Source organism: Daphnia pulicaria, chromosome 5 (genome assembly GCF_021234035.1).
Source record: "Daphnia pulicaria isolate SC F1-1A chromosome 5, SC_F0-13Bv2, whole genome shotgun sequence".
Classification (NCBI taxonomy): Eukaryota; Metazoa; Arthropoda; class Branchiopoda; order Diplostraca; family Daphniidae; genus Daphnia; species Daphnia pulicaria.
This window is the reverse complement of record NC_060917.1, coordinates 2,219,639-2,244,482: the sequence shown is the minus strand read 5'-3', so window position 1 is coordinate 2,244,482 and position 24,844 is coordinate 2,219,639. Positions and strand designations below refer to the sequence as shown.

Genomic DNA, 24,844 nt, shown 5'->3' with positions numbered 1-24,844 from the left:
GTGTGTAACGATAAAGGTGGATTAAGTTAAAAATATATATGTACAAAATCACTTTTCATTTCTCATTTTAATAGGAGATCTAACCGAGACAACAAGTCTATCAAATCACACAGCGTCCTGAAAACTTTGATTCCATATTTCCTATGACGAAAGCTCTACTAGTCGTCGTCGCCCTCGTATGCCTCTATGGTAAGCTTAATTGTTATTGTTAAAGAACCGGAGAAGAACTAAATCAATTTTGTTTACCGGGTTTTCTGTGAATGTAAAGGCTGCGTGTGGGATGTAGCATCGGCAATGCCACAAGATTCCTTCAAGTCTGCTTGGCTTGCAGATCCAACCCTCAATCATGTGGTAAGCTATATGCTGTATTTTATTCATTTTCTTTTATTTTGGCGAAGATTTTGTTGCTATTGAAATTTCAAATTTAACCCGTTTAAGTTACAATAAAACAATTATTTTTTAAAGTTGATACAGCTAAATAAAAATACCAAGTGAATTGAATAGTATTATTTATAATTAAAGTTCTTTGATTTTCTTTTTACCGCTAATAAATCAATTGCTTTTGCTTCAGCCTGATACAAGAAATGCTGCTTTGTGCACGGGACAACCGGACGGCTTCTACTCGATCCCCGATACCTGCGCTTCAGACTATTACGCATGCATTGAACAACTTTACTACCCACAGGTAACTTTTAAAGGAGAAACAAGAAAATAACTAGAGATTAAGATTCGATATTCTCATCGTGAAATTCGTAGACGTGTCCAGGCGGTGGTACCTTCGACCCAGTTCTTCTGAAATGTGTCGCACCGAGCACTGCATCTTGCCTAAGTATCGAATTTCTCCTACCTTTACATGTATTAAATCGTTAGCAAATTTTACTTTATCAATTTTTCTAAATTGATTTAGCGACGACAACTACAACAACGACCACCACTACCACCATCAAACCTTTCAGTTGCCCGGCTGATGGTTTCTACCCCGTGGGACCCTGTAGTTCAAGCTATTACATCTGCATTGGAACAGATGTATACCCACAGGTGTGTAATAAAAGCATTGGGAATCATGGTTTTGCGTATTTTAAAAATAAATTTACATTCTGAAATTGTAGATGTGCCCTCCGAATGGTGTTTTTGAACCATCCACGTCGACTTGCGTCTCAGTAGACACTGCTCCTTGCAAAGGTATTTCAACTTATTATTTCGACATAATGAAAAAAGTGAATAGTGTATAAACGCAATTTTTTTAGCCACGACTACGACAACAACGACAACAACCACGACGACCACTACATTGGCACCGTTTACTTGCCCCGCAGATGGATTCTTCGAAATTTCTCCTTGCATTCAAACGTACTACGTTTGCAGCGGAGGACAGGAATACCCTCAAGTAAGGGCTGTTAGTTGTAGTCTTAAAATAAAGAAAGTTCATTCAATTTCAAAACTTTTTCCTTTTTTATTTGGCATTTTTTAAATTTTATTAATTTAAATATGGTTGGTACTGCGCAGACTTGCCCAGGAAACGCAATTTTTGTTGGTCCACCAACTTCGGCTTGCAAACGTCCGGAAGACACGACCTGTTGTAAGTTTTCTTTTTTCTAGTATTGTTCTCATTTTGCTGTCCTTTCTTAGCTACTCATACTTCATTATCTTTTTCTCTTTGATTAAATTTTAGTTCTAACTACGGAACCCCCAACGGAACCCCCAACTGAACCCCCAACTGAACCCCCAACTGAACCCCCAACTGAACTCCCAACTGAACTCCCAACTGAACTCCCAACTGAACTCCCAACTGAACTCCCAACTGAACTCCCAACTGAACTCCCAACTGAACTCCCAACTGAACCACCAACTGAACCACCAACTGAACAACCAACTGAACCACCAACAACAGCACCGCCTCCGGTTGATGGTAAATAAAACATAAAATTTGTAAATTGCTTTCGTTCTGATACTCAGTAATTGATATGAAGAGGAGAAACAATGATAAATATTAATAGAGTGATGTATAAATATTTATTTTCTAGGAGCAACTTGCAGCTGCCCTACAGCCGACCCTTGTTATGTACCTATCAGTCCCACTGCTTGCGTAGGAGAATATTATACGTGCTACAATGGGCAATTAAGTGCAATGGTATTATAAAAAATTTCAATAATGCCAATGTTATTTTTTGGGACAAAAACGATCATGTGTATTAATAACATCGTTGTTGTTCCTTGATTTGTTTACAGAGCTGCCCTCCACCCAATGTTTTCGATCCCAAACTTGGTGGGTGTACAGGACCGTCTTTTGCTTCGTGCAACCGTAAGCTAATTTATTAATATTTTAATTTGTAGGGTACATAATTTTAAGCTTCAAAATCTAAATTATTTATGTCTTATTTCTCTTTATTCAGAACCCGCTAGGTCATGGTATAGAACGGCAATTCGAAAGATCAGATCGGTCTTATTCTGAACTAACTCGTTTATCTAGAAAACTCGTTTCGGTCAAAGATATTGTAGTGAACTTATTGGTTAAAGACATCTTAGATAGTCCTTATTATCGGTACCTAGATTTATGAAAATGTGGAATAATTCTTAGTAATACAGCAACGAGAAATCATCATTGGCTTTAATGTTGTTTTGCTGCTAAAATTCCGACGGATATTCGTTTTGCATATTTCCACCATGAATTTTAAACTACCTTTATTACCTGTGTATTCCTATTTTGTCAATCGAACCTACTTATTAAGCAATGCGTCGATCTGTTTCATTCCCTACAAACAAGAAAAATTTTATAATATTATAATAAACTCAAACAAACACTTGATGCGCAAGTTTTGAATATAGTTACACTTTGCCGCGGTCGGAAAGCGTAAGATCGGAGTCTATAGCTCTGGTAAGATACACTGGCAACGTGTGTAAGTGTATTTTTATTTTGTTTATTTTGTTTCGATATTATGAGCAATATCAGAGATATAATATATATTAGGAAATGTAATTTGGTTGGATAACTAAACCGGAAATTATTTCGCCGATGCACAACAACAAAATAACACGTAGACCATGGGCATGGAGAGATGGTTTCCAGTCTCCATGTTAAATTTCCCATAAGGGGTTGTCCGCTTTTTTTACTAAAAGGTCTCTCGGTATGTCCATATGCCGCGAGAGCCTAGATGGCGCCACCGTCGGAGAGACCTCCCTATGCCTCCATGTAAAAGTCGTTAGTAAAAAAGTAGCGTCCCGTCGAATCCCCTTATGGGAAATTTAATACTGTCATTGGGAACCACCTCTCCATACCCCTGCGTAGACTAGCATTACAATGAAAACATACATCTCTACTTCAGTGTAAACAAGAAGTAATACAAATATACCTGTACGAGAAGGATAACAGGTCAGTAATGACACTGTTTACGTCTAGTAAAATCTTAAGCGTCGACATCTTTTCAATTAATTATAATAGATTTATTTATTGAAAAAAATCTAATTTTTAATAAAATCAAGTCTACTTATTTTTATAAATCGGCAACACCGCTTCACTGTTCTGTATAATCTGTAACATAGCCTACTAATATGATATTTAGTAGGCTATGATCTGTAAAGACCAAAGTTCGTCTGCGGCTTCCACTTGATAGTTGACACTTGACAGTTAAGTGAGTTGACACTGTACGATTAGTTGCTGTTTTCTTTCACGTTTCGATGCAGTACTTAAATTGAACTATTAAGCATTTCAAAATGTGTGTTAACTGTTAAGTAGCATGATGTGGTAAAGCAGATTAAGCATTGACAATCTTCATTGGTTGAATAAGCTATCAATGATGATACTGTATCATTGGTAGTTAAAATGAGTGTTGACTGAACCTGAAGAGAGGAAACACGCAAGTTATCCTGTATCTATCGTCATGTGTATCCAATATTATAGATATTCTGCTTAGCTAATTTGACAATTTGTATTTTTTAATTTCCTCGACTTGCAATCTCACACTTGCCAAATCTTTTTTTATGTCAGATTTTTTGAAACAGTGAAATCCATGTGAAAGGAAAATTGCATGACCCGGCTGTTCTTCAGTTGCAAACAAAGTGAATTAAGACTGAAACAAATGCAAAATAGCCAACTGGAGGTTCTCTTCATATTCATGGTGTAAGTTTTACTGTAAGTTTTTTCTGTTAAGTTTATACTAATTCCTTTTACTTCTTCTTTTGATCATGATCAGAATTTTGGAAAATATTCTGTCCAGAGAATGACGCCTTAAAAGAGAGAAATGGGGTTGCTATAATGTAGCAGTATTGCGTGAGTATTAGGTTTTTTTTATGTTTGTTATGATTGTTTCTTATTTTAGTATAAGACTCGATTTAGCTAGAGCATGGATCCTTTTCATTTTGCTGTTAAAAATTTTTAACATCTCTTGTTTACAAGGCTAGACGATGGCTTAGATCGTTTTTCATCAGTCAGAAAAAGCAGTAGTTTCACTGTTTCAGTTACTTTTACTTTACGCAATTCTAAAGACACTTATCGGCAGTTAACGTTAAATAATTTTGTATGATAACTGACCGTGCCACAAAGCTCACTTGTTAGACATTGGTAATTTTCTTCTCTACTTTTGATTTTAAATGAGTCAGTACTTCATTTAGTACTTATTAGACGCCCAAGAAAACTAACAGAGATTTTGCCTGAACTATAGGATATGGCATAAGACAACAATTAGTGCATATTCGTGATTTTCTGATTTGATTCAATATTTTTGAAGTGCTCTCCATTGTTTTTTGTTGACTTGTTTCTCTACGCCTCGTTATTGATAAAATCTTACTTAAATTTCCTGAATCCGTCGCCACCTTTCCATAGACTGACCCATCGGATGGTGAAACTGAGGAAAGAATGCTGTAATTCAAGACTGATCAATTGTGTAGTTAGATAAATTACAAGTTCATATCTGGGCTCCCTTCTTTTCTGTGGCCCCGTTTCCCTAACTAACCATTAACCAACGCCCGTCGGTGGTCACTCACCCGCTGTGAAACCAGGAGGAGGGGAGGGCTCTGGTCGAACGGGGACTTGGAAGGCGCATGATCTGAGGGTCATGAGTCTAACCCGGAAGCCTAGTATGACTAATCGCTCCCCAGTAAAACTTGCCTCGCACTCTTCTCTTCCATTTCCAGGTAATCTCCCTGGATCTACGCCGACACTGCATGTGCGAGTTTTAGCAAGCAATCCGCCACCCAATATGACAAAAAGTGATAGTTTGTTTTCACGGAAATTGCGTCAGACGGTTACAAAATTTCTAATTCAACAATCTCATGTAGAAATTTGCATCTAGTCTACTGGTGCAAATTGCGATTCTTTAAGCTTGATTAATTTAGGTGATGTGTTAAAAGCTATTGTGGGTAGCTAAAAAATTGAACTAATTCGCTTAGAATATTTTGAAGAGAGATCACAATAAAATCTAAAAAACAGTGATCTAAAACCAAAAAACGAAAAAGTGGATTAGTTCAATTTTCTAGCTACCCACAATAGCTATTAACACGTCCCCTAAATTAATCCTTAAAGAATCGCAATTTGCACTAGTAGACTAGATGCTAATTTCTACATGCGATTGTTGAACTAGAAATTTTTTAATTATTTCCGTGAAAACAAACTATCACTTTTTTGTCAAATTAGGTGGCAGATTACTTTCTAAATAGCCTCGCACAAGAAAAATTGTTTTGAACCGGACGCTCTGTTTAATGAATTGTTTATTTTGCATATGTCCCAAGTTAAATATAGGTTACACAATTTATATATATTATTATTTAATTTATTTATATATAAATATGATTATAGATATACAATAATTTTGTGGATTTGATATTGGATATTGTGGAGTTTTAGGAATGGACGTGAGTAGATGTGGGATTTGATGTTAGTGCTTGTAGGGTTTGAGGAATGGATGTGTAAGTGAAAGTAGGGAAGGTATAGGTTAACAACAGATTTTATCACCAAGAACTGCATATTCATTAAAAATATACCTCACTTATTTTAGTAAATCATAACCAAATACCCAACCCCAACTTCCTCCTCATTCCCCTATCCCGGACATGTTTATTATTTGTTTGACATAAACCTTCCCGTATTACTTTTGTTTTGTTCCTTCTCAATATATAAAGGTAAACTGCAAAGACACAAATAGCAATCAAACACAATACTGGATGTCACTTCTGTAGCACAAAACCAGCACCTTGGATGCACAAGGAACACCAACTTGATGCAGATATCTTTCACCACCATAGGCTGCTACAAAACACCACATTGGACAGCAACACCACTGCTACGTAAACATGAACCTATAACCAAAGTAAAATTAATCTTCAGCATAATTGGAAATGCCGTACGAAATTTAAAAAAAAAAAAGAGCTAAATTATATCACTTCAAACATTCAACCCAAATATTATATATGGCAATATTATCTTATATACCTATCATGGAAACTTAAATTAATAAATTTTCATAAACTAGATGACTTATTTAAGATTTAAATACAAATTCATTTAAACTTTAAAGGATACTCTACAGTGGAACAAATAAACAAAACTTCTTTCGGAATCTGCCTTTCTTGCTTATAACAAATACTCCCCTTTAAAGAATCCATGACAGAACACATGACTGAAAGAAAAAGCTGTTGACTTGACAAAATCCCAAAATGTTAAAACTAACCAATGGATGCAAAGCTTAATCACATTTTAATTGTAAAATCTGAACTGGATAAGATTGTCACCTTCAAATAGTGTATGTGTTCATGATGTTCACAGCAAAGGTAAATGCGACTTCCATGCAGCCTGCACGATTGGATGGCTTCAGTTCCTTTTATTAAGAGGTGCCTGCAATCAAACATTACAAATGTTATGATCCACATATATTTCAATCAGTTTAATTGTTAATTTTACCATTGTACACACATAATGTTACTCAGCTTTTCGACGTGGTGGACAGCATGGTTTCCAAGTCTTTCTGCATCAAAATTCGTCTACCAATAAAACATGAAATTAAACAATTTCAGGCCACTTTCACTACACATGCAATAGAATGTAATCGAATCAATTATACCAAAAATAATAGCAAGCTCACGAACCGCCAACCCAAACCAACTAAAACCCATCACATTCTAAGAAATGCCTCACAAGTCACAAGTGGCAATCAAGCTAATTAAGCTAACATCAAAACCACAAATAAATGAAAATAGCGACTGACCCTTTCTCTCAGAACCCATGATTCAACTTAACCAAGAACCAAGAACTCAAGAAGGTAGTGGCTAAAGGGCTAGCCTACGACCAACAACTGAGAAGACAAACCTGGCCACCAGATGTCATCTTCAGTGTCTCAGCCAACAACAATAACAATTTTTAAAAAATTATTACGACTAAATCCATCAGGGGAACTTCACAATTTGATGGGTGGACCAATTTACCAAATTCGTCAATCACTTCAATCAGGCTCTGAGCATATGGAAGCCCAAAACCGCCACTTTTTCAATATAATAATGATTTTCAAAATATCATTATATAAAACAGAAAAGAATATATAAAAAACAAATTCAATATAAAACTGAAAAAAGTATTATCCCTGAGAGATTTTTAAAATTCTTATTTTAAAAAGCCGAAGGCTTACCGCCTTTTAAGGGTGAGAGATTTGAAGAAACAAAAGTTCAGACAGCGCTCCAAATACCATTAACTGTGAGAGGTCCCTGGGGAATTGGGGCGATTCGTGATTGGTCGAAGGGGTTTTCGGGACCATGACGCTTTCGTGCTGCTCCGATCGCGACGCGACTAATCCCATTCGATGTAAAATGACTTTTTACATAGGTAATGACTAAATTTTTTAAGTATTAGCGAAAATAACGAGAGATTGGGAGCAAAAAAGGGAAAAAAAGGGGAAACTTCTAAAATATAGGAAAAAAATGTCTTCTAAAATTAGAGGATGCAACCACCTCTAAATGAAAGAAGAACTTTCCGTTTAACCGAAAAGACTAAATTTGCATTACGTTATTTGTGGTTCACGAGATATTTGACAAAGAAAAAGACACCCAGATTGACTTTCAGTTGATTGTTAACTAGCAGACGACGGTAATCTGTGACAGCCATTCTGCTTCTGGCGTTTGTTATTTACTTCATCTTGTGAAATACTGAATTATATTCCACACAAGAGGCGCAACAGTGAGAGTATAAGATGACAAACAGAGAAAACAATACCAATACTAAATTTTTATATTTCCTAATCAAGAAAAAAAAAACGAAAAGAGACTTTTAAAATCTCGAAGGTGCCACAAAGGGGCTTGATATAATAACCAAAAAGAGTATAATATAAAAAACAAAAAGTTGATATAAAAAGCAAAAAAAAGTCAATATAAAACCCCCAAAAAGTTCAATATATAATCCCAAAAAAGTTCAATATAAAAACGGCAGCCACCTAGCGGTCAAAATAATTACTTCATGCCACATCTCCACCCCCTTTATAGCCAGTTTGAATCCAGTAGTACAAACGGGCATTTAATCACAAAATAAAAAAACGAGCAAGCGCTTAAATAACGCTACCTAATGCGCGTCGCTCTAAATTATTATTTTTTTAAATGTCAAGCGAAGTAAAACGACTGCGGCTGACTGCGGCGACTGGTCAGACAAGTAACGTGAGCCCGTCCGATTTTTTAAAGCGCTTATCGCTGGTCCGTCCACTATTTTAGCGCTGTCGCCCGTTCGCTGTTTTCGGCGGCTCATTATAAGCTTGCGAAAAATAAGCCATTCAAATGATTTGCACTAAGCGCGCGTTGCACTAGCAATTGATTTGCGATAAACTTGCGCGCGATGCGCTAAATATATATTTAGCGCAATTTATTTCATTGTATTATTTACGAAACGCCCAAGCGCTTCGTTAATAAAAGTAATAAATGCGACAGGGAAAACGATTGCGGCGACTGGACAAGTTGCGCACACCCGTTGATAATTTTGGCGCTTGTCACGAGTCCGTTTATAACTTACGAAACACGCAAGCGTTAAAATAAATGTTTAATGCTTCTTGCGCGATATGCGCTCAATTTGAGCGTATTATTTAATCCTATATTTAAAAAATCGAAAGCGCTTAAATAACGCTACTTAATGCGAATGGCTCTAAATTATTTGTTTGTATTGAATGCAAAGGGAAACCACTGCGCTGACTGGTTAGACGAGTAATGCGAGCCCGTCCGCTATTTCCGCTGGTCCTTCCGCTGTTTTCGGCGGATCATTGCGTGAAAAATAATTAATTGAAATGTTTCGCGCTAGATCTAGCGCTATCGAAGCGATCGTGGGACTAGCTATGTGTTTGCGATAAACTTGCGCGTGATTCGCTATATTTAGGGCAATTTATTTCATTGCATTATTTAGGAAACGCGCAAGCGTTTCGTTAATTTTAATAAAATGTTGCGAAAGGGTAAACGATTACCGCAAATGGACGAGACGGGACGAGAAGCGCGCGCCCGTACATCATATTAGCGTTTGTCGCGAGTCCGTTCGCTACCTTATTAGCGCAAATCGTCGCCCGTCCAAAGTTTTATACGGCTCGCTGGGCCAAACATTTTAAATAGTTCGCGCTAGATGTAGCGCTTTCTTTCTTAAGCGCCCATTGCGCTAATAATTAACTAAAGATTTACTTGCAGGCAATGCGTCAAATTTAGCGAATTTAAATTCATTAAATAATTTACAAACGCAAATAACTAGCAAAAATAAATATTTAGCGCGAAAAATAATGAAGTCAATATATTTTGCGCTAGATCTAGCGCTAAATATTTATTTTAGCAAATTATATGCGCGCTTCGTAATTTATGTGATGAACTTAATCCGACTATTTAGCGCATTGAGCGCAAGTTAATCTTAAGTTTATCATAAGCGAGTTTACGATTTCGCAGCGCATTGTTTTGCGTATTGCACATTGTTTTGCGCAGCGAGCCGCCTTAAACAGCGGACGGACGACGATAAGCGCTACGACAAGCGAACTTACTCGTGATAAGCGCTGAAATAATGGAGCCAGTCACGCAATGGTTTTCTTTTCCTGAACCATTTAGTTAAATTAACGAAACGCTTACGCGTTTCATAAAATGCTACGATTGAATGAATTGCGCTAAATAATTTAGCGCATCGCGCGCAAGTAAATCGCAAATAGATCACTAGCGCCATGCGCGTTTATTTAGCGCTAGATCTAGAATGAAAATGTGTTTTAATTATTTTTCGCATAATTAGCCGCTGAAAACAGCGGACGGGCGATAGCGCTAACACAGCTTGAAAAACCAGAAATAAGCGCTCAAATTATTTAAGCGCTTGTGCGTTTTTTAATTAAAGATTAAATAAAATGCTCAAAATTTAGCGTGTCGCGCGCAAGATGCGTATTATTTACAAAACGCGCATAACCCGTGCACAGCGAGTCGCCTTATTAAACAGCGGACGGGCGACGATAAGCGCTACGACAAGTAAACTGACTCGTGATAAGCGCTGAAATAATGGACGGGCACGCGCTACTCGTCCAGTCGCGCAATGGTTTTCTTTTCCGGAACCATTTACTTTAATTAACGAAGCGCTTGCGCGTTTCGTAAAAAATGAGATGCAATGAATTGCGCTAAATATAGCGCATCGCGCGCAAGTTTATTGCAAACCAATCGCTAGCGCAACGCGCGCTTAGCGCAAAACATTTGAATGGATTATTTTTCGCTTATAATGAGCCGCCGAAAACAGCGGACGGGCGGTAGCGCTAAAATAGCAAACGGACCAGCGATAACCGCTGGAAAAAACGGACGGGCTCGCGTTACTCGTCTGACCAGTCGCCGCAGTCAGCCACAGTCGTTTTACTTCGAATTACATTTTAAAAAATAATAATTTAGAGCGACGCGCATTAAGTAGCGTTATTTAAGCGATTGCTCGTTTTTAATTATGTGATTTAATAAATGCTCAAATACGCGCTTATCACGCAAGAATCCCCGTTTGTACTACTGGATTCAAACTGGTTATAAAGGGGGTGGAGATGTGGCACGAAGTGATTCTTTTGACCGCTAGGTGGCTGCTGTTTTTATATAGACCTTTTTTGGATTATATATTGAACTTTTTTTGGGTTTTATATTGACTTTTTTTGCTTTTTATATCAACTTTTTGTTTTTTATATTATACTCTTTTTGGTTTTAATATAATACATTTTCAGTTTTTATATTGAATTTTTTTTTATATATATTGAATATTTTTTATATATATTGACTTTTTTTGGGTTTTATATTGACTTTTTTTGCTTTTTATATCAACTTTTTGTTTTTTATATTACACTCTTTTTGGTTTTTATATAATACTTTTTTCAGTTTTATATTGAATTAAATTGAACCTTTTCCCACCTTTTCCCAGTTCTTTATATTTTATTTCTTCTCTTAGTTGCGTTTTGGTACTCTGTACATTTTTTGCATGGGTCCCTCGTGCCCTAATTTCTGGCGCTTTTAACCCTGCTTTCATCCTCAGGCTCTAGCGGGCGCCTTAACCGGACCGTGGCCGAAAGAGTCGTCCGTTGCTTCGCGTTGCTGGTGACATCCAAATCAGCATCTCGTCGCTCCGGACTATCTGGGGGGTCGGCAGCGGCGTCTTTTTTATTCTTTTTAGTCTTCTTATTCTTTTTACTCGTCTCTTAGGTGCTTTTTGGCCGCTCTTTTGTTTCGCATGAGTCTCTCGTGCCCTAATTTCTGGCGCTTTTAACCCTGCTTTCATCCTCAGGCTCTAGCGGGCGCCTTAACCGGACCGTGGCCGTAAGAGTCGTCCGTTGCTTCGCGGTGCTGGTGACATCCAAATCAGCATCTCGTCGCACCGGACTATCTGGGGGGTCGGCAGCGGCGTCTTTTTATTCTTTTTAGTCTTCTTATTCTTTTTACTCAGTTTTTCATTCGCGTGCCGCTCCGCTTCACTTTCCAGAATTCTAGTTCTACTTTCGATCTTCTGCCTAATCTTTCTTCTCGGTTCCCTCTCTCTTCTCCCATCCTCCTCTCTTATCCTTATTTTATCTCTTCTTCATAATAATGTGACTCTTGTATTTTACCATGCCTATGACAATAAATTGGTAACATTCGCCTTCGGCGAATACACACCTCATTTAAAAAAAAAAAAAAAATATTGAATTTGTTTTTTATATATTCTTTTCTGTTTTATATAATGATATTTTGAAAATCATTATTATATTGAAAAAGTGGCGGTTTTGGGCTTCCATATGAGCAGAGCGACTGATTTGGCAGTGGAAGACACGGACCAAATGCAATTTACATTGATTTCATCTTCGCTCAACGCCTTCTAGAGGTGGGCAGCTTCTGGGTTGCTACTCTCGTCCACCATCTTCGCTCAATTTTAGATTACAAGTAATTCGTATCCTGGGTGTCAGGGCACACGAAATAGCGTTAACGGGGTGAATTCTTAATGCACTGTTTTTTGTCATAACAAAATTGACGTTGACGAAGAATTCATCGATGATTTTTTTTTTAAGTTTTGCAAACAAAAAATAATTGTGTATAGTAAAAGACTAAAAGTTACTGAAACAGTGAAACTAATGTTTTTTGAACGCTGAAAATAATCTAAGCAATCGTAAAGCCATCTAGCGTTGTAAACAAGAAATGTTTAAAATTTAAAACAGTAAAATGAAAAGGATCCCTGCTCTAGCTAATCTAGACTTGCTAAAGTTACTAAAATTAGAAACAAAAATAATAACAAGCAGAAATTTTTTTTTAAAATTACACTCACGCAATATTGTTACGCAAGATTGTTGAAGATCGCAACCGCAGTTCTTTCTTTTAAGGCGTCATTCCCTGGACAGAATGTTTTCCATAGTTCTGATCATGACCTATAGGAGAAATAAAAGGAGAATTAGTATAAACTTTACAATAAAACATACACCACATCTATGCCGGGAATTCTAGTTGGATATTTTGAATTTGTCTCTGTCTAATTCACTTTGTTTACAACTGCTTATAGAAGAATGTTCAGTCTCTTAGAAGTTGAAGTTGAGGAATTTTGAAAATACAAAGTATTAAATCAACTAATAAGAAGAATATGGTCACGCCTATTGCACTCCGGGGTCCGGAGCGCTCTAGTGTCAAAAGTGGCTATTGCACTCCGGAGTCCGGAGTCCTCTAGCGTCAAAAGTGGCTATTGCACTCCGGAAATTTATGGCGACGAATGGCAAATAACGACTGATTCTGTGTTTAACATAAATACCATTCAGCCTGAGTTCAGAGTCTGTCTTTCATTCAAGCTTCAATTATAGTGTGAAAGAAGAGGGAGTTATGCACTGATCTGTGGTTTCACCTTTGTTACAATATCGTACAACAGGTCAACAGCATGTGATGAGTTTTTGAGATTTCCCCAAATGAAAAACAAACCTGATGCCTTCAAGAAATTAGTGTTTGACATTTTGAAAAAAAATGTATCATGTTTGAAAAGTGAGATTTTACTTATTTCATCTATAAAAGTTTTAAGGTTTGCAGGATTAGGGGTTTTCGCTATTTCTTTACGTTTACGACCTGATCATGACTTTATATCACATAAGAAGAATGTTCTTCGATATCATTTAATAATGAAAGAAGTTGAGTGTGTATAAACAAAAACAGTAGGTTTACTTTCTACTCAAATGTAACACAATATATTTCACATAATCAGTTCAATTCTGGGTGTGTATACATGAGACTACATAATAAGGTATTTATTTTTTACATTCGTGACAGAACCATTCGTCATCGTCGAGGAATATTCTTTTTACAACATAAGGGAGATAGATGTTACAAAATACTGGTAGTCAAAAAGAGGAGTGGTTAACTTTGTTTATGATTATCTCCGCGGCGTTGGAACCTAAAGCAACCCATCATCAAAGGACAAGGCGCTTCCATATTCCGCTCTTAAAGGATCTTTGATTGACGCCGCACCATGTGCCAATTCTTTCCCCTCTTAAATCAATTACTTTTTCATTGTCAGTTCATTCATGTGATGACAAAGCACCGAGTGAAACTGAACACGAAAATACCAAGTATTTTATCGCACTCACAATTCAGTTAAAATGTCTTTTGATATTCTCACTATAATAAAGTAAACTGCAACGGCATGTTAACTTAGTTTTGTATTGTTTTGTTTCAAGATATGAAAGACGTGTTTAGCTGTTAGTTTATTGGAATAAGAGACACGGGCATTGCATGGTTTATAGCGTGAAATCAGCTGAATCACACGTTACGTGTCAATCAGCAGAAATAGTGAGTTGCTGGTCAATGCGTTTGAAGGTCACAAAGAACCCCTCGAAGCCCCGTTCTGAGAACTCCGGCTCGACCTTCAGGCAAGTAGGGGGGCGACAGAGGGTGACTCACTATGTCGTGTGTTTATAGCGTGTTTAACAATCTAAATTATTACTTTGAATTTAATGATCTCTGTATAATATAGCTGAATCCCACGTTACGTGTGAATCAATCAGCAGAAATAGTGAGTTGCTGGTCGATGCGTTTAAAGGTCACAAAGATTAAGAACCCCTCGAAGCCCCGTTCTGAGAACTCCGGCTCGACTTTCAGGCAAGTAAGGGGCGACAAAGGGTGACTCACTATGTGCGTTTATAACGTGTATAAATCCTTACACTGAGCAAATAGAGCGAGAAATTTAAATGGTTAACAAGAAATATCACCCTGAATTGAAATGTTTATAAATTCTACTTTATTCCTGTTGCAAGACACTTAACTATATTTACAATTTGAATTTTAAGGTACTGATTCAATGTTGGACATTGTACTCTAGCTAAGTTAACGATAACGAAATAAAAGTTCTTTCTATACACTGACTATTTTTATTTATTAGTGATATTCAAGTATATATGATTGTTATAAATACATTTTATTTGAATTTCCAAAGAATTCAAATCTAAACCATTCAAATTTCAAAACACAGAAACAGAATGCCATCGGTCGCCAAATGAAAGTACTACATATTTCCATTCCGGAGTGCAATAGCCACTTTTGACGCTAGAGGACTCCGGACTCCGGAGTGCAATAGCCACTTTTGACACTAGAGCGCTCCGGACTCCGGAGTGCAATAGATTTTACCGAAGAATATCGTAAATGGAGGATACAGATGTGATGTTAGATGACCTGCATTCTTCTTTGCTTCAGGTTCAATCTAAAAACTCACTTTAACTGAGCTATATTTAATTTAAAAAATTCAAATTCATTTAGATATTTTAATTACAGGTCTACTGCTATTAAATCATTTTAAAAAATTAACTCTAGATAAATATTTTCATTTGAATTTACCTTCAGTAGAATTCTTAACATTTCTAACCATATTTGTATTTGCATCAAGCAGTGCATCTGCCTGAATTAGCTTTGCTCATGGAAACAAACTTACCAAGAATGACAAATTTATGCCATCAACGTGTTGTAGGTAATTGGAATTGTTTTTATGTATGAAGGAAAAGGCCAAAGCAGGTAACAGTTTGGTAGATTATGTGGTGAGAATACGTACGCAATTCTTTCTTAAAATCCGTTTACGTTTGGTGCATTTCTGGGCTGTTTCAGTTCCATCCATGCGTAAGATGGGAACAACACGTTTATGAATCTAGTATCAACGGGGCTAAAGAAATACAAGGGAAGTTTTTGGAAAGTTCACTACGATAACACAAATCATTTTCTGAAACTATTAAATATGTTGAATGTATTTAAAAAGCCTTATAAACACTTCGACCGTCATGAACTATACGACTCACGACTGTTCGACACTTCATGTGGTTTCGTGAACGACATTTTGGGAACCCGGCTTTTTTTTCGCTTGTGGACATCTAGTGAGACGATTGGCAACTACAACCATACCAGTAAAAAAAAAAAAAAAACGAAAGCCTGTTTAGAAAACCTTGGGGAATTTTGCAATACAAAAATTTGTTTTTTTCTTGGACGAGTATACTCTGTGCTGTATAATGCGCCTATTAGATTATACGCTTTCTTCGCTATATTACGTGATATTTGCTCAGTTATTTGCAACACTAGTCCATCAGCAGCCTTTTCCAATCTCTGATGCTTAACAATTGGCGTATTTCTTGGTAAATCTTATCGGATCTTCTCTTATTACCTCATAAGAAGGGCTGATCGCGTTAATATCAGACTACATTCGTGTTTGTTTATTTATTTTCTTTTACATCAATTGACTTCAACAAAACGCTTGCACTGAATAGCGAGTGCCGTACATGCTTCAGTTGTTCCTGCGCTGCGCAATCACAGGACGGACCGTCCGTTTGATTCTTCCCCGAAACTTGTGTGCGAACTTTCAATGTAATTCGATCCGTTATAATCGACCGAGTGCACGTCCATGGCGTACTCGATGGCATCAGAAGTCTGGAAGACGCAAAGGGCGTCGACACCATCGCGGGCAATGTAGCAAAGGGTGCCGAGAGCGAGTTCAAGTTCCGGACTGGCGCCGACGTTCAAATTCGTGTACGGTTTACTGCTGACATGGTTACCATTCAAAAGGATGGGTATGGACATGACAGTGGTGCTATCCGTTTTGATCACGTCGATGTAGCCGAGATAGTTGAGGTGACCATATTGCTCCTCGTTGTAAACGTGAATCCAGCTATGGAATCCGTAAAGTATTCCGTCGCTCCCCTTTTCACCCAGGTTGGTGTGTTCCCAGCCGCCACTGGCTACAACATCCGGTACGTATTTAGACCAGCGGGCGAACCATTTGTTCCACAGAAACTGTTTGAACTCTTGCACATCCTCGGTGAAAAAACCTGTTTGAGTAATAATTGACTGTCAAAATTGAACATTGGGAACATATACTAGGACAAGGGTAATGTACCTTTGGAAACGAGAAACTCATGGAGCAGTTGCATCACACTAGTCTCCATAACCAAATCAATGAAAGCTACTTCTTCGGCTAATTGTTCCGGAGTGAATTCTTCCTGGACGGAATAGTTCCTTGCGTAGTTGTTTAGCAGACCCTGAGCGGCAGCGTATGTAGGCTTGGTGAAGACGTCGGTAAGGTCACTGGTATTAACCTGCGATTAAATCACAATTCCGAATTAGGTTAGTCCGAAATTCTTAGTATATGCTTGTTGCTTCCTACCGGGTGGGAGCTTTGTCTGACAGATCACCTATCGTAGTTTTGGCTTGTAGATCCAGTTCGACAACAGCACCATTTACGTCATTTATATGCAGATTCTTAGATAGGGCAAGCAGCTCCTCGTCGGTTATGGGAGCTTCGTACAAAAAAATATTTTAAAACATCATGTTGATAAACGATTCTGAAAGTGAAATTCTCCAATCTCTCTAGAAAACACGAGAACTACAAAAGTTACAAAAATGGCAATTGTGCATAACTTACTGGCACGAAGGCTTTTGGCATTACATGATGATACTCCAAACAGAGCCAAAAAGAGGACGGCAGCTATTAATTTCATCTGCAAATCATGTTACACAAAATATGTAAAAGATAACTGTACTAATAAATATTGAGGATTTGTATTATAAGCGCTTTGGACTTACCTTTCAAATTTGGTTGCAATAAGTTGTTTGGTGAGAGTCGCTCCCGCTTTCAGTGATGTTTCTTACTGAAGAAATCGTCGCTTTATATACAATATTCGGGTTATTATCAGTTGCGACATTATACACAGGGTCACGTAGGCCTGCATAGTAACACATCACTTTAATTAAAAAATAAAATCAAAGCATCGTTATGAGTTGAAGGATTATTTTTACCGATAACATAAACGTAAGGACCCATTAACTTGGTGACTTGCATTTTTGATCGAAACACGTGTATAGACTGTGATAATTCCTGATAGAATCAAACATTATCTTCGCATTGGACGAAAAAATTATCTTACATTGGAGTCATTTTTTGTATGCACGAATCCAACCAACTTTCAAGACGCTTCAAGTAAATCATATCGACATGATATACACTGCTGAATGCTGCGCTTGTGCGCTAGTCGTTTTAATCGGTGAATCATCACATTATCGCTTCCGCATACCGGTAGAAGGGCATTGGCAAGCGAGCTTTAATGTTCGTTGATTTTATAGGAGAAACATTTGAGGTCATTGTCCCTGTCAAAAGAAAATAAAATTTTTTAAATAAAATTTTTTATGCGCATGAATGCTATTTTAGGGATGATTTATAGGATACGTGTTATTAATCATAAACTGGAATAATTGCTTTTACATTTTTCCGCATTTTTCTTCTTGTAACCATTACAACTTGAATGTTTACACAGTGTCGTCTTTATTTTGTAGTACCTTCAAAGGCAAGAAAATTGAATATTTTTGTAGCGAATTCTATATGACATAATAGAAAAATTCTAGAATGTTTTCTGGTCGAATAAAACAAAAAATTACTTAAAAATCAAGACGTGTAACACAGGTAAGAAAGTTTGACGTTTGAAAAATTACTGGGAGGGACGAGGAGCCGGACACGGCGTGAATGTGGGAAATTTCCAAGCTGGACAACCAACAGGTTTTTATAAAGTGTATAAGGATGCTCTGGATTCCTGCGAAAATTTTAAGCTGATGAGAAATGTCACGTTTTATTCTTTGTATACGATTATATATAAGGATATTAGGTCATTGCGCTTTTTCGTTGTTCCTTTTTTATTTGTGACTTTGAAAAAATAGAAAACAGAACAAGACGGACCGGAGACGTGAACTTAAAAAAACCCTGTTTGCTTTGCTCCCCTTAAAGATCAGTTCAAATTACCATTGCTGAGCGTAGTTTGCCTATAAACAGCACGACGAACGAAGTGAATATTCTGGCATCTGTATAGGTAAATTCGTCAAACTAGTTTACGTACGTAGAATTGGACAGCATAAAAACGGACCACTATGCTCTAATTTGCCCAGTCTTTTGACAAAGAGCATCACCAATATTCCCATTTGCTCTCAAGCCGTGACACTTTATTCGTGGTTCAAAAATGCGTTTGATTGCGCTTTCGTTATTGGCTGTCGCGATGTTAGCGGCTTCCACTAAGGGTCAACCATCAAAAGTGTTCGATTTTTTAAATTACTACGGCACTGAATTAGAATCGCTTCGACAAATGATGACCATGTCGTTAATCTTGCCGGCGAGGGAAACTGTGACACAAACGACGACAGTTGTATCCACTGTATCGCAATCATATTTCATTCCAACGCGACAAACGGTCATGGAATCTACAACGTCAACATCCACCATCACTTGCACAAAGTCTGTCGCCCAAAGGTGTTCTAACGTTCGCCAAAGGCCGTCGTCGACCTCCCGTCCAGCAAGACCAGCTAGGCCAACGAGACCAACGCGCCCGGCACCTGCTACTAATACGTCAACCGTTGAAACGTAAATGGACACTTTTCATTCCATCATCGCCCAGATTCCTAAAATTTGCGTTTTTCTTATCTTTTATGGATAATAACAGAGTCGGAGAAGAAGAGGCTGTTCACAATTCCTCTGCCTCTACAAGGTAAAATTCTTGAATATCATTACCAGTTATTGTCAGCTTACTAAAGTTTTAAAAAACATTTTTAAAGTAAAAAGAGACCGGAGGAACCAGAAGAACCAGAACTCGTCCCATCCATCCAAGAGTAAATATTTGTTTTGTTTTTTTAGTTTTTTTTTTTACTTAAACTCGAAAGCTTTTAGTCCGTTTGTTATCAACTTTTTTCAAATATTATCGTTCGATTTTCTAATTCACGATCTGTTCTTATAAAAAATGTGTTTTAGAATTGTGGGCAACGAAGAAGTCAACGACATTTTGGTTGAAGCAGCCAACGATGAGGATGAGGATGAGCAATTCCCCGCTATTTCTCCCTCTGCCATCCAGAGGTAAATATTTCTTTGACTGAATCTTCATATACAGAGTATCGTTACTATTTTTTTTTTTTTTTCGTTTGTATAGAGTTCAGTCTACAAATATGCCCAAACCCCGGGAAGGTCGTGTTGCTAATCCGGAAGCTGATCCTCAATTATTGGTGGTGTACGCCGGCAACCAACCTCAGGACATCGAGTCCGGATTCCTAAGCGGCTCTTATGATCCTGTGATTGCGCCATTCAGTCGACGATATCAAAAACCGTACATGGCAGCTAACAAGCGATATGGTGATGGGGGCCAGCAGCGTCAGTTTCTGCAGCAGTTTTTCACGATTACGAGGAAGTCAACGATTTTTGAAATTGACATTTTCACCGTGACCCCAACTTGTTCGGAGCCTGGCCGAATTCCACAATGCCCAAGCGGGAAAAAAAGCGAAAAAACATAAAGAAGAAGAAGAATTCCGTCACTGTTGAACAGAAAAAAAGGCTTTACTCGTTGAAATGCGTCACTAACACAAACGTATGCGATATACTCGCATATTTTACGGCAACATTTCGTTTATAATTTATTGTAATCCCTCAAACGAAATCAAATTGCGTTTTGTATAATAGATATTTAGCTCATGACTGAAGATGCTCGGAATTCTTTTTATTGGAAATAGTTACTGCATTATACGGTACAAATGATGTGTGACGACGATCGGTATTCTAATGAAATACGTGGCATGCATAACCATTTTTACATGCCGGAGACACTGTCCGTATAAGATGCGGCATTTCTATTCTAGTGAGTCTATTATAAATTTTTATTTCACATCTTGCAAGATCTCGAGACGCAATCTTATAACGGCGATGAACTCGAAATATTCGTTTGCAAGTTTTCATAAAAACACTGTAAGCGTTCTTTTGCGAATGACTTGCGCCGACTTCAATTCTTACAAGCGCGGCTCTCTATACGTAACTTGACATTCTTCCCCGTTTTGAAACCATCTAACACGAACCCTGACAAAGCCCAAAGGTAATATTAATAAAATAAGCGCACGGAAAAAGGAGGGCAAGCAAAAAAGGAAATAAAACAGGTAATTCCAGGTAATGCCTATCCTTTTCCTCATGGATGGGTTTGTGTTTTTTTTTTTTTTTTTGTATGCGATGTGCATTCATTAATGTCCATCGTCGTATAGTAAAAGTAGACGAATCTTTAAAGAAAAATCAGGTTTCACGATAGCTGGTCAAAACCTTCGAACACACCTGTATGCGACTCTTGAAAACTTGATTCTTCTCTTTTTTAAGTCGAAGCTTTAACGTTGATTTGAAAAAAAAAATCTACATTTCACCAAACATGGAAACATTTTCGAGCTGTTTGTTTCATAATGTTGCTTCCGCGAAACCAAAAAATGGTCTGTGATTTAGATACTGCTTTAGGATTTTGGTAGACGCATTAATTATCCATTTCGATGAAAAGTGAGATATTATGCAATGGGAAAATAACTGTAAGAAGCGCTAGAACAATGGAGAATGTATCGTTTTTCACGAAATCGATAGTACAGCAGGTTCAAATTGTCAATGTGAAAGGAATTGACTATTGACAACCCGCGTAATAAAAGTGGCCTTGAAGAAGGTTAGGTGGGGTTTGTTTTTGAAGATACCGCTATAGAAAAACGAATCCAACATTTGAATAAGCCGCTGTAAAGTACCGACTGAATATTGCATGCCAATTGGCGAAAAAATCGCACGGAAATTGACACTTTAAAGCGAAACAAAGAAAGCTTATTCTATTGTGATATGCAATACTGGGATTCCGTAACGTAAAGAACATGTGACATAACCATACATATACGGGCAGCAGAACAACCGCAAACAGAGATTAAATTAGGTAACTTAATCTGTACAAGTTTGTTACTCCCAATTTTCTAGGAAATACTTTTACAGAAAACTGGACCAGAAAGCTTGTTACTTGTGCTTTAAAGCTGAAATATTGTCTAGTCTTCAAAAAGGTGAAGGTCGTCAACTGGCAAAGAGAGAAGAGGAGAGTTGCAAATTTAGTTTGACAAGAACTAAATTAAACGAAATGAAATAATTTGGTTTTTTGAAAAAACGTAATAAAATGAAATAAATATTGGGTTTTTTCCTTAAACAAGATGATAAACTAGATGATATTCAGTTTTATCTAGTTTTTCAATCAATAAAAAACTAAATAAAATATTCCTATTCTTTAATGCATTGAAGTGTGTTCACAAACGAGAACCACCAAGTGACTTGTTCACATGCATGGTGTTGGACAAGAAAACTTGGAGATGCCTAAATGATGCGTCCATCATTTTCATCAGGTTTTCTTCGAATTCGGTCATGGTGACCTCAGTTTGGCCTCCGACAAGAAAGAAAGCTATGTCTGTGTCTGCCTTTGCCAGCTTTTTACACTACAAAATAATTCCAACTCAGGTTTACGAAATGAAGACAAAACATACCTGACAAAGTAGTAGAATGTCCGTTGTTGAAGTGCACAAATCTGATGTAATCTATAATCTATATGTGATAATGATTTCTAGTGTTTTTTCACACTCTCAAAAATTGAGAAAGACGTTTCATGTGATGTTCGGCTACTTGTTGATGCTTGTTGTCTGCAATCTGGAATGGCTCGGTTTTGCATTTGCCAGATTGCGAATTACAAGATAAAATAAAAATGACTCAGTAACAAAATAAAATAAACAAAAAAATAAAGCCAAAATAAATTAAATTAAATTAAATCGAATGAAACCGTATTAATACGAAACAACTAAATATTGGCAAAGTTAGATTTGCAACGATAGAGGAGTCTAATAATAGATACCGTTTTATTAAGCACACAGCGAGTCCAATCAACTCTTACCAAAATAAATTAACGTTCACTGGTAAGAGGAAATAAAAGTTTCTGTAGTTACACGAAGATCATTTGTGACTTGCATACATGTATCATACAATGAAAAATTGTAACAAGTCCTCTTTTTGGCCTCTTTGTGCGATTTAAAATAAAGTCACGGAAGGTCACGAAAGAAATTAAACTTTTGTATGGCATTGAAGGCTAATATCGTGACGTTAGCATCGAAATTTAAAAAGGAGATAATATGTACTAGGAAGGGACAGAGCGTGACTACGTGAGGAAGCTATATAAAAGTCATAAAATCATGCACTAGAAAGCTATCTCTTCGTTTGCGGATAATCACAAAAAAAAAATTTAAAAAATAAAAAAAATGTGAAAAACTTGTTTACAAACGAAAGGCATGTCAGTCTGCCTTGAGCAAAGCGACAGAAATCGAGCTACAGCAAATCAAGCAACACAACCTTGTCGATCCCAAATGCTTGGATGGACGTTGGTAAACTGAAGCATGTATATAGCTAAAAGCATTTTGCTAGAAACACGGAGATATTTACCGGATGTCAATAGACTCCCAAACTGGTTGCTGCATACCAATGGAACCGTCGCTGTATAAAAACAAACATCTCGGGATGGTTGACTCGACAGTCTCCTGCAAAAAGCTACATCGCTCGTTTCAAAATGCGTGGCAAACTTTCGTTGCTGGCTATCGCTGTCGTTGTCACGACGGCGTACGTGACCGCTGCGGCCAAAGATCGGGCGTCGGATGCGTTCAGTTTATTCCCTTACAAAAACTACCCGTACTACGCCGAGCAAATCAAGTCGTCCAACAATAACGCGGATGCGCATCGCCAGCAGATGTTGACCATGTCGTTCGTCTTTCCGGCGGTGAACCTTCCGACCCGGCTCACCATCCTTGAAACGTTGACTTCCACTTCGACCATCGTTTGCACCAAGTCTGTCAGCAATCAGTGCTCAGTTCGACGGAGAACCCAACGGCCGTGGCGATTCAATCGACCGCCAATCGCTCTGGCTAATCAAAAGTATTTGATATACATAGGCTATGTCTTGATTGCGATTTTCTCGCCATTAAATTGCTTGTTGGAGAATGAACTTAATCGTGTTTGATTTCGATTTCTGCCGCAGCTATGGACCAGCGAAAACTGACGATTTATTCAACATGTTGTTGGAAGACGATAACGAGAATCAATTCCCCATTTTCCCCTCTGCTGTGCAAGGGTATTATCATTCTTATCAAGTTAACTTTGTGGGTCGATCAAATAACAATTTTCTATATATTGTTGCAGAGTTGAGGCTACTCAATTCCCAAGTCGAGAGGGTCGTGCTGCTGACCCTCAATTGCTGGTGGTGGCTTCGAGATACTATGGCAACCAGCAGCAACAGGCTGAAGACATTATTGAGTCTGGATTCCGTTCCGACAATTTCAACAGGCGGATTCCATCCGGAAATGGCCAACGTCAGCAGCAGTTCTTGCAAAGTTTGATGACGGTGACAAGGAGGACGACTATCCTGGAAATGGACGTCTCCACATCGACTCCCATTTGTTCGACCCTCGGGAGACTCCCGCAATGCCCACCTGAGAAACCCCCAAGACAATGTGTTTGGGATTAGAAAAATGCATGTACTTAATATCAAAAATAATATCTCAATTAATGCGGGAAACGGAATTTAATACAACGCGCGAAGTTATTCTCTTATTCCCGTTCGTCATCATTTGATCAGCATCTGAGTGCGCACGAATATGAATTGCGGATGACTATTCGATACAGACGTTTTTAACCATTCTTATTTAATGTGGTGTTTTACAGTGTTCTCCTCTTGATCCAACATTGCAAAATCCAACATTTATAATTACGATGATGTCAAAAAAGAGTTGCCGAATAAAGTACAAGAAAAATTTAGACTGTTGACGTTCTTCTTTTCTATTTTTATTGGGGCTTCTTCCTATTTTGGGATATCGGGGTGGGTGTGTCGGTGCGCTTGCATCTGCGCTGTGTTTTTTCACAAATAATTGGTTGATAATAATTCGATCATTATTTAAAAAGAAGCACTGTGCAGGTAAATGTCATGCTATATACATAACTGGTTTACAGTTGACTGCCAGTTCAGTCCTATTTTTAGTTATACGAAGAATTCAATCACTACGGTCGAATTTATAGGAATGTACGCGCAACTGACGGATGACGGCA

General features: G+C 37.7%; 4 protein-coding genes and 1 long non-coding RNA gene across 7 annotated transcripts; 4 read left to right on the top strand and 1 right to left on the bottom strand.

Moving 5' to 3' along the window:
• The first annotated feature begins 74 nt into the window (after positions 1-74).
• On the top strand, positions 75-2,602 carry LOC124341124 (mucin-2-like). Of its 3 annotated transcripts, none has more exons than XM_046794067.1 (12): positions 75-189; positions 269-351; positions 572-685; positions 757-829; positions 908-1,038; positions 1,110-1,182; positions 1,248-1,387; positions 1,507-1,579; positions 1,673-1,909; positions 2,025-2,126; positions 2,222-2,302; positions 2,394-2,602. In XM_046794067.1, exons 1-12 carry the CDS (start codon positions 144-146, stop codon positions 2,450-2,452), a joined length of 1,212 nt encoding a protein of 403 aa, XP_046650023.1. In that variant the 5' UTR covers positions 75-143; the 3' UTR covers positions 2,453-2,602. The 3 variants fall into 3 exon arrangements, with proteins under 3 accessions (XP_046650023.1, XP_046650024.1, XP_046650021.1); XM_046794068.1 differs by having other exon boundaries at positions 2,025-2,131; positions 2,230-2,302; XM_046794065.1 differs by having other exon boundaries at positions 2,025-2,139; positions 2,220-2,302.
• A 10,442-nt stretch (positions 2,603-13,044) lies between these two features.
• On the top strand, positions 13,045-13,779 carry LOC124341519. Its single transcript, XR_006918410.1, has 2 exons — positions 13,045-13,592; positions 13,708-13,779. It is a non-coding gene; the product is annotated as an uncharacterized LOC124341519 (long non-coding RNA).
• Positions 13,780-16,112: 2,333 nt separating this feature from the next.
• LOC124340697 (uridylate-specific endoribonuclease B-like) lies at positions 16,113-17,749 on the bottom strand. The gene is made up of 6 exons (XM_046793302.1): positions 17,707-17,749; positions 17,560-17,633; positions 17,333-17,408; positions 17,152-17,207; positions 16,808-17,006; positions 16,113-16,739 (listed from the first exon to the last, which is right to left on the bottom strand). The coding sequence occupies exons 1-6, from the start codon at positions 17,747-17,749 to the stop codon at positions 16,222-16,224; spliced, it is 966 nt and encodes a 321-aa protein (XP_046649258.1). The 3' UTR covers positions 16,113-16,221.
• A 482-nt stretch (positions 17,750-18,231) lies between these two features.
• LOC124341218 lies at positions 18,232-20,415 on the top strand. The gene is made up of 5 exons (XM_046794227.1): positions 18,232-19,312; positions 19,392-19,436; positions 19,504-19,557; positions 19,697-19,798; positions 19,872-20,415. Exons 1-5 carry the CDS (start codon positions 18,915-18,917, stop codon positions 20,227-20,229), a joined length of 957 nt encoding a protein of 318 aa, XP_046650183.1. The 5' UTR covers positions 18,232-18,914; the 3' UTR covers positions 20,230-20,415.
• Positions 20,416-23,265: 2,850 nt separating this feature from the next.
• Positions 23,266-24,565, top strand: LOC124341271. The gene is made up of 3 exons (XM_046794297.1): positions 23,266-23,677; positions 23,781-23,873; positions 23,942-24,565. The coding sequence occupies exons 1-3, from the start codon at positions 23,316-23,318 to the stop codon at positions 24,264-24,266; spliced, it is 780 nt and encodes a 259-aa protein (XP_046650253.1). The 5' UTR covers positions 23,266-23,315; the 3' UTR covers positions 24,267-24,565.
• Positions 24,566-24,844: the final 279 nt, after the last annotated feature.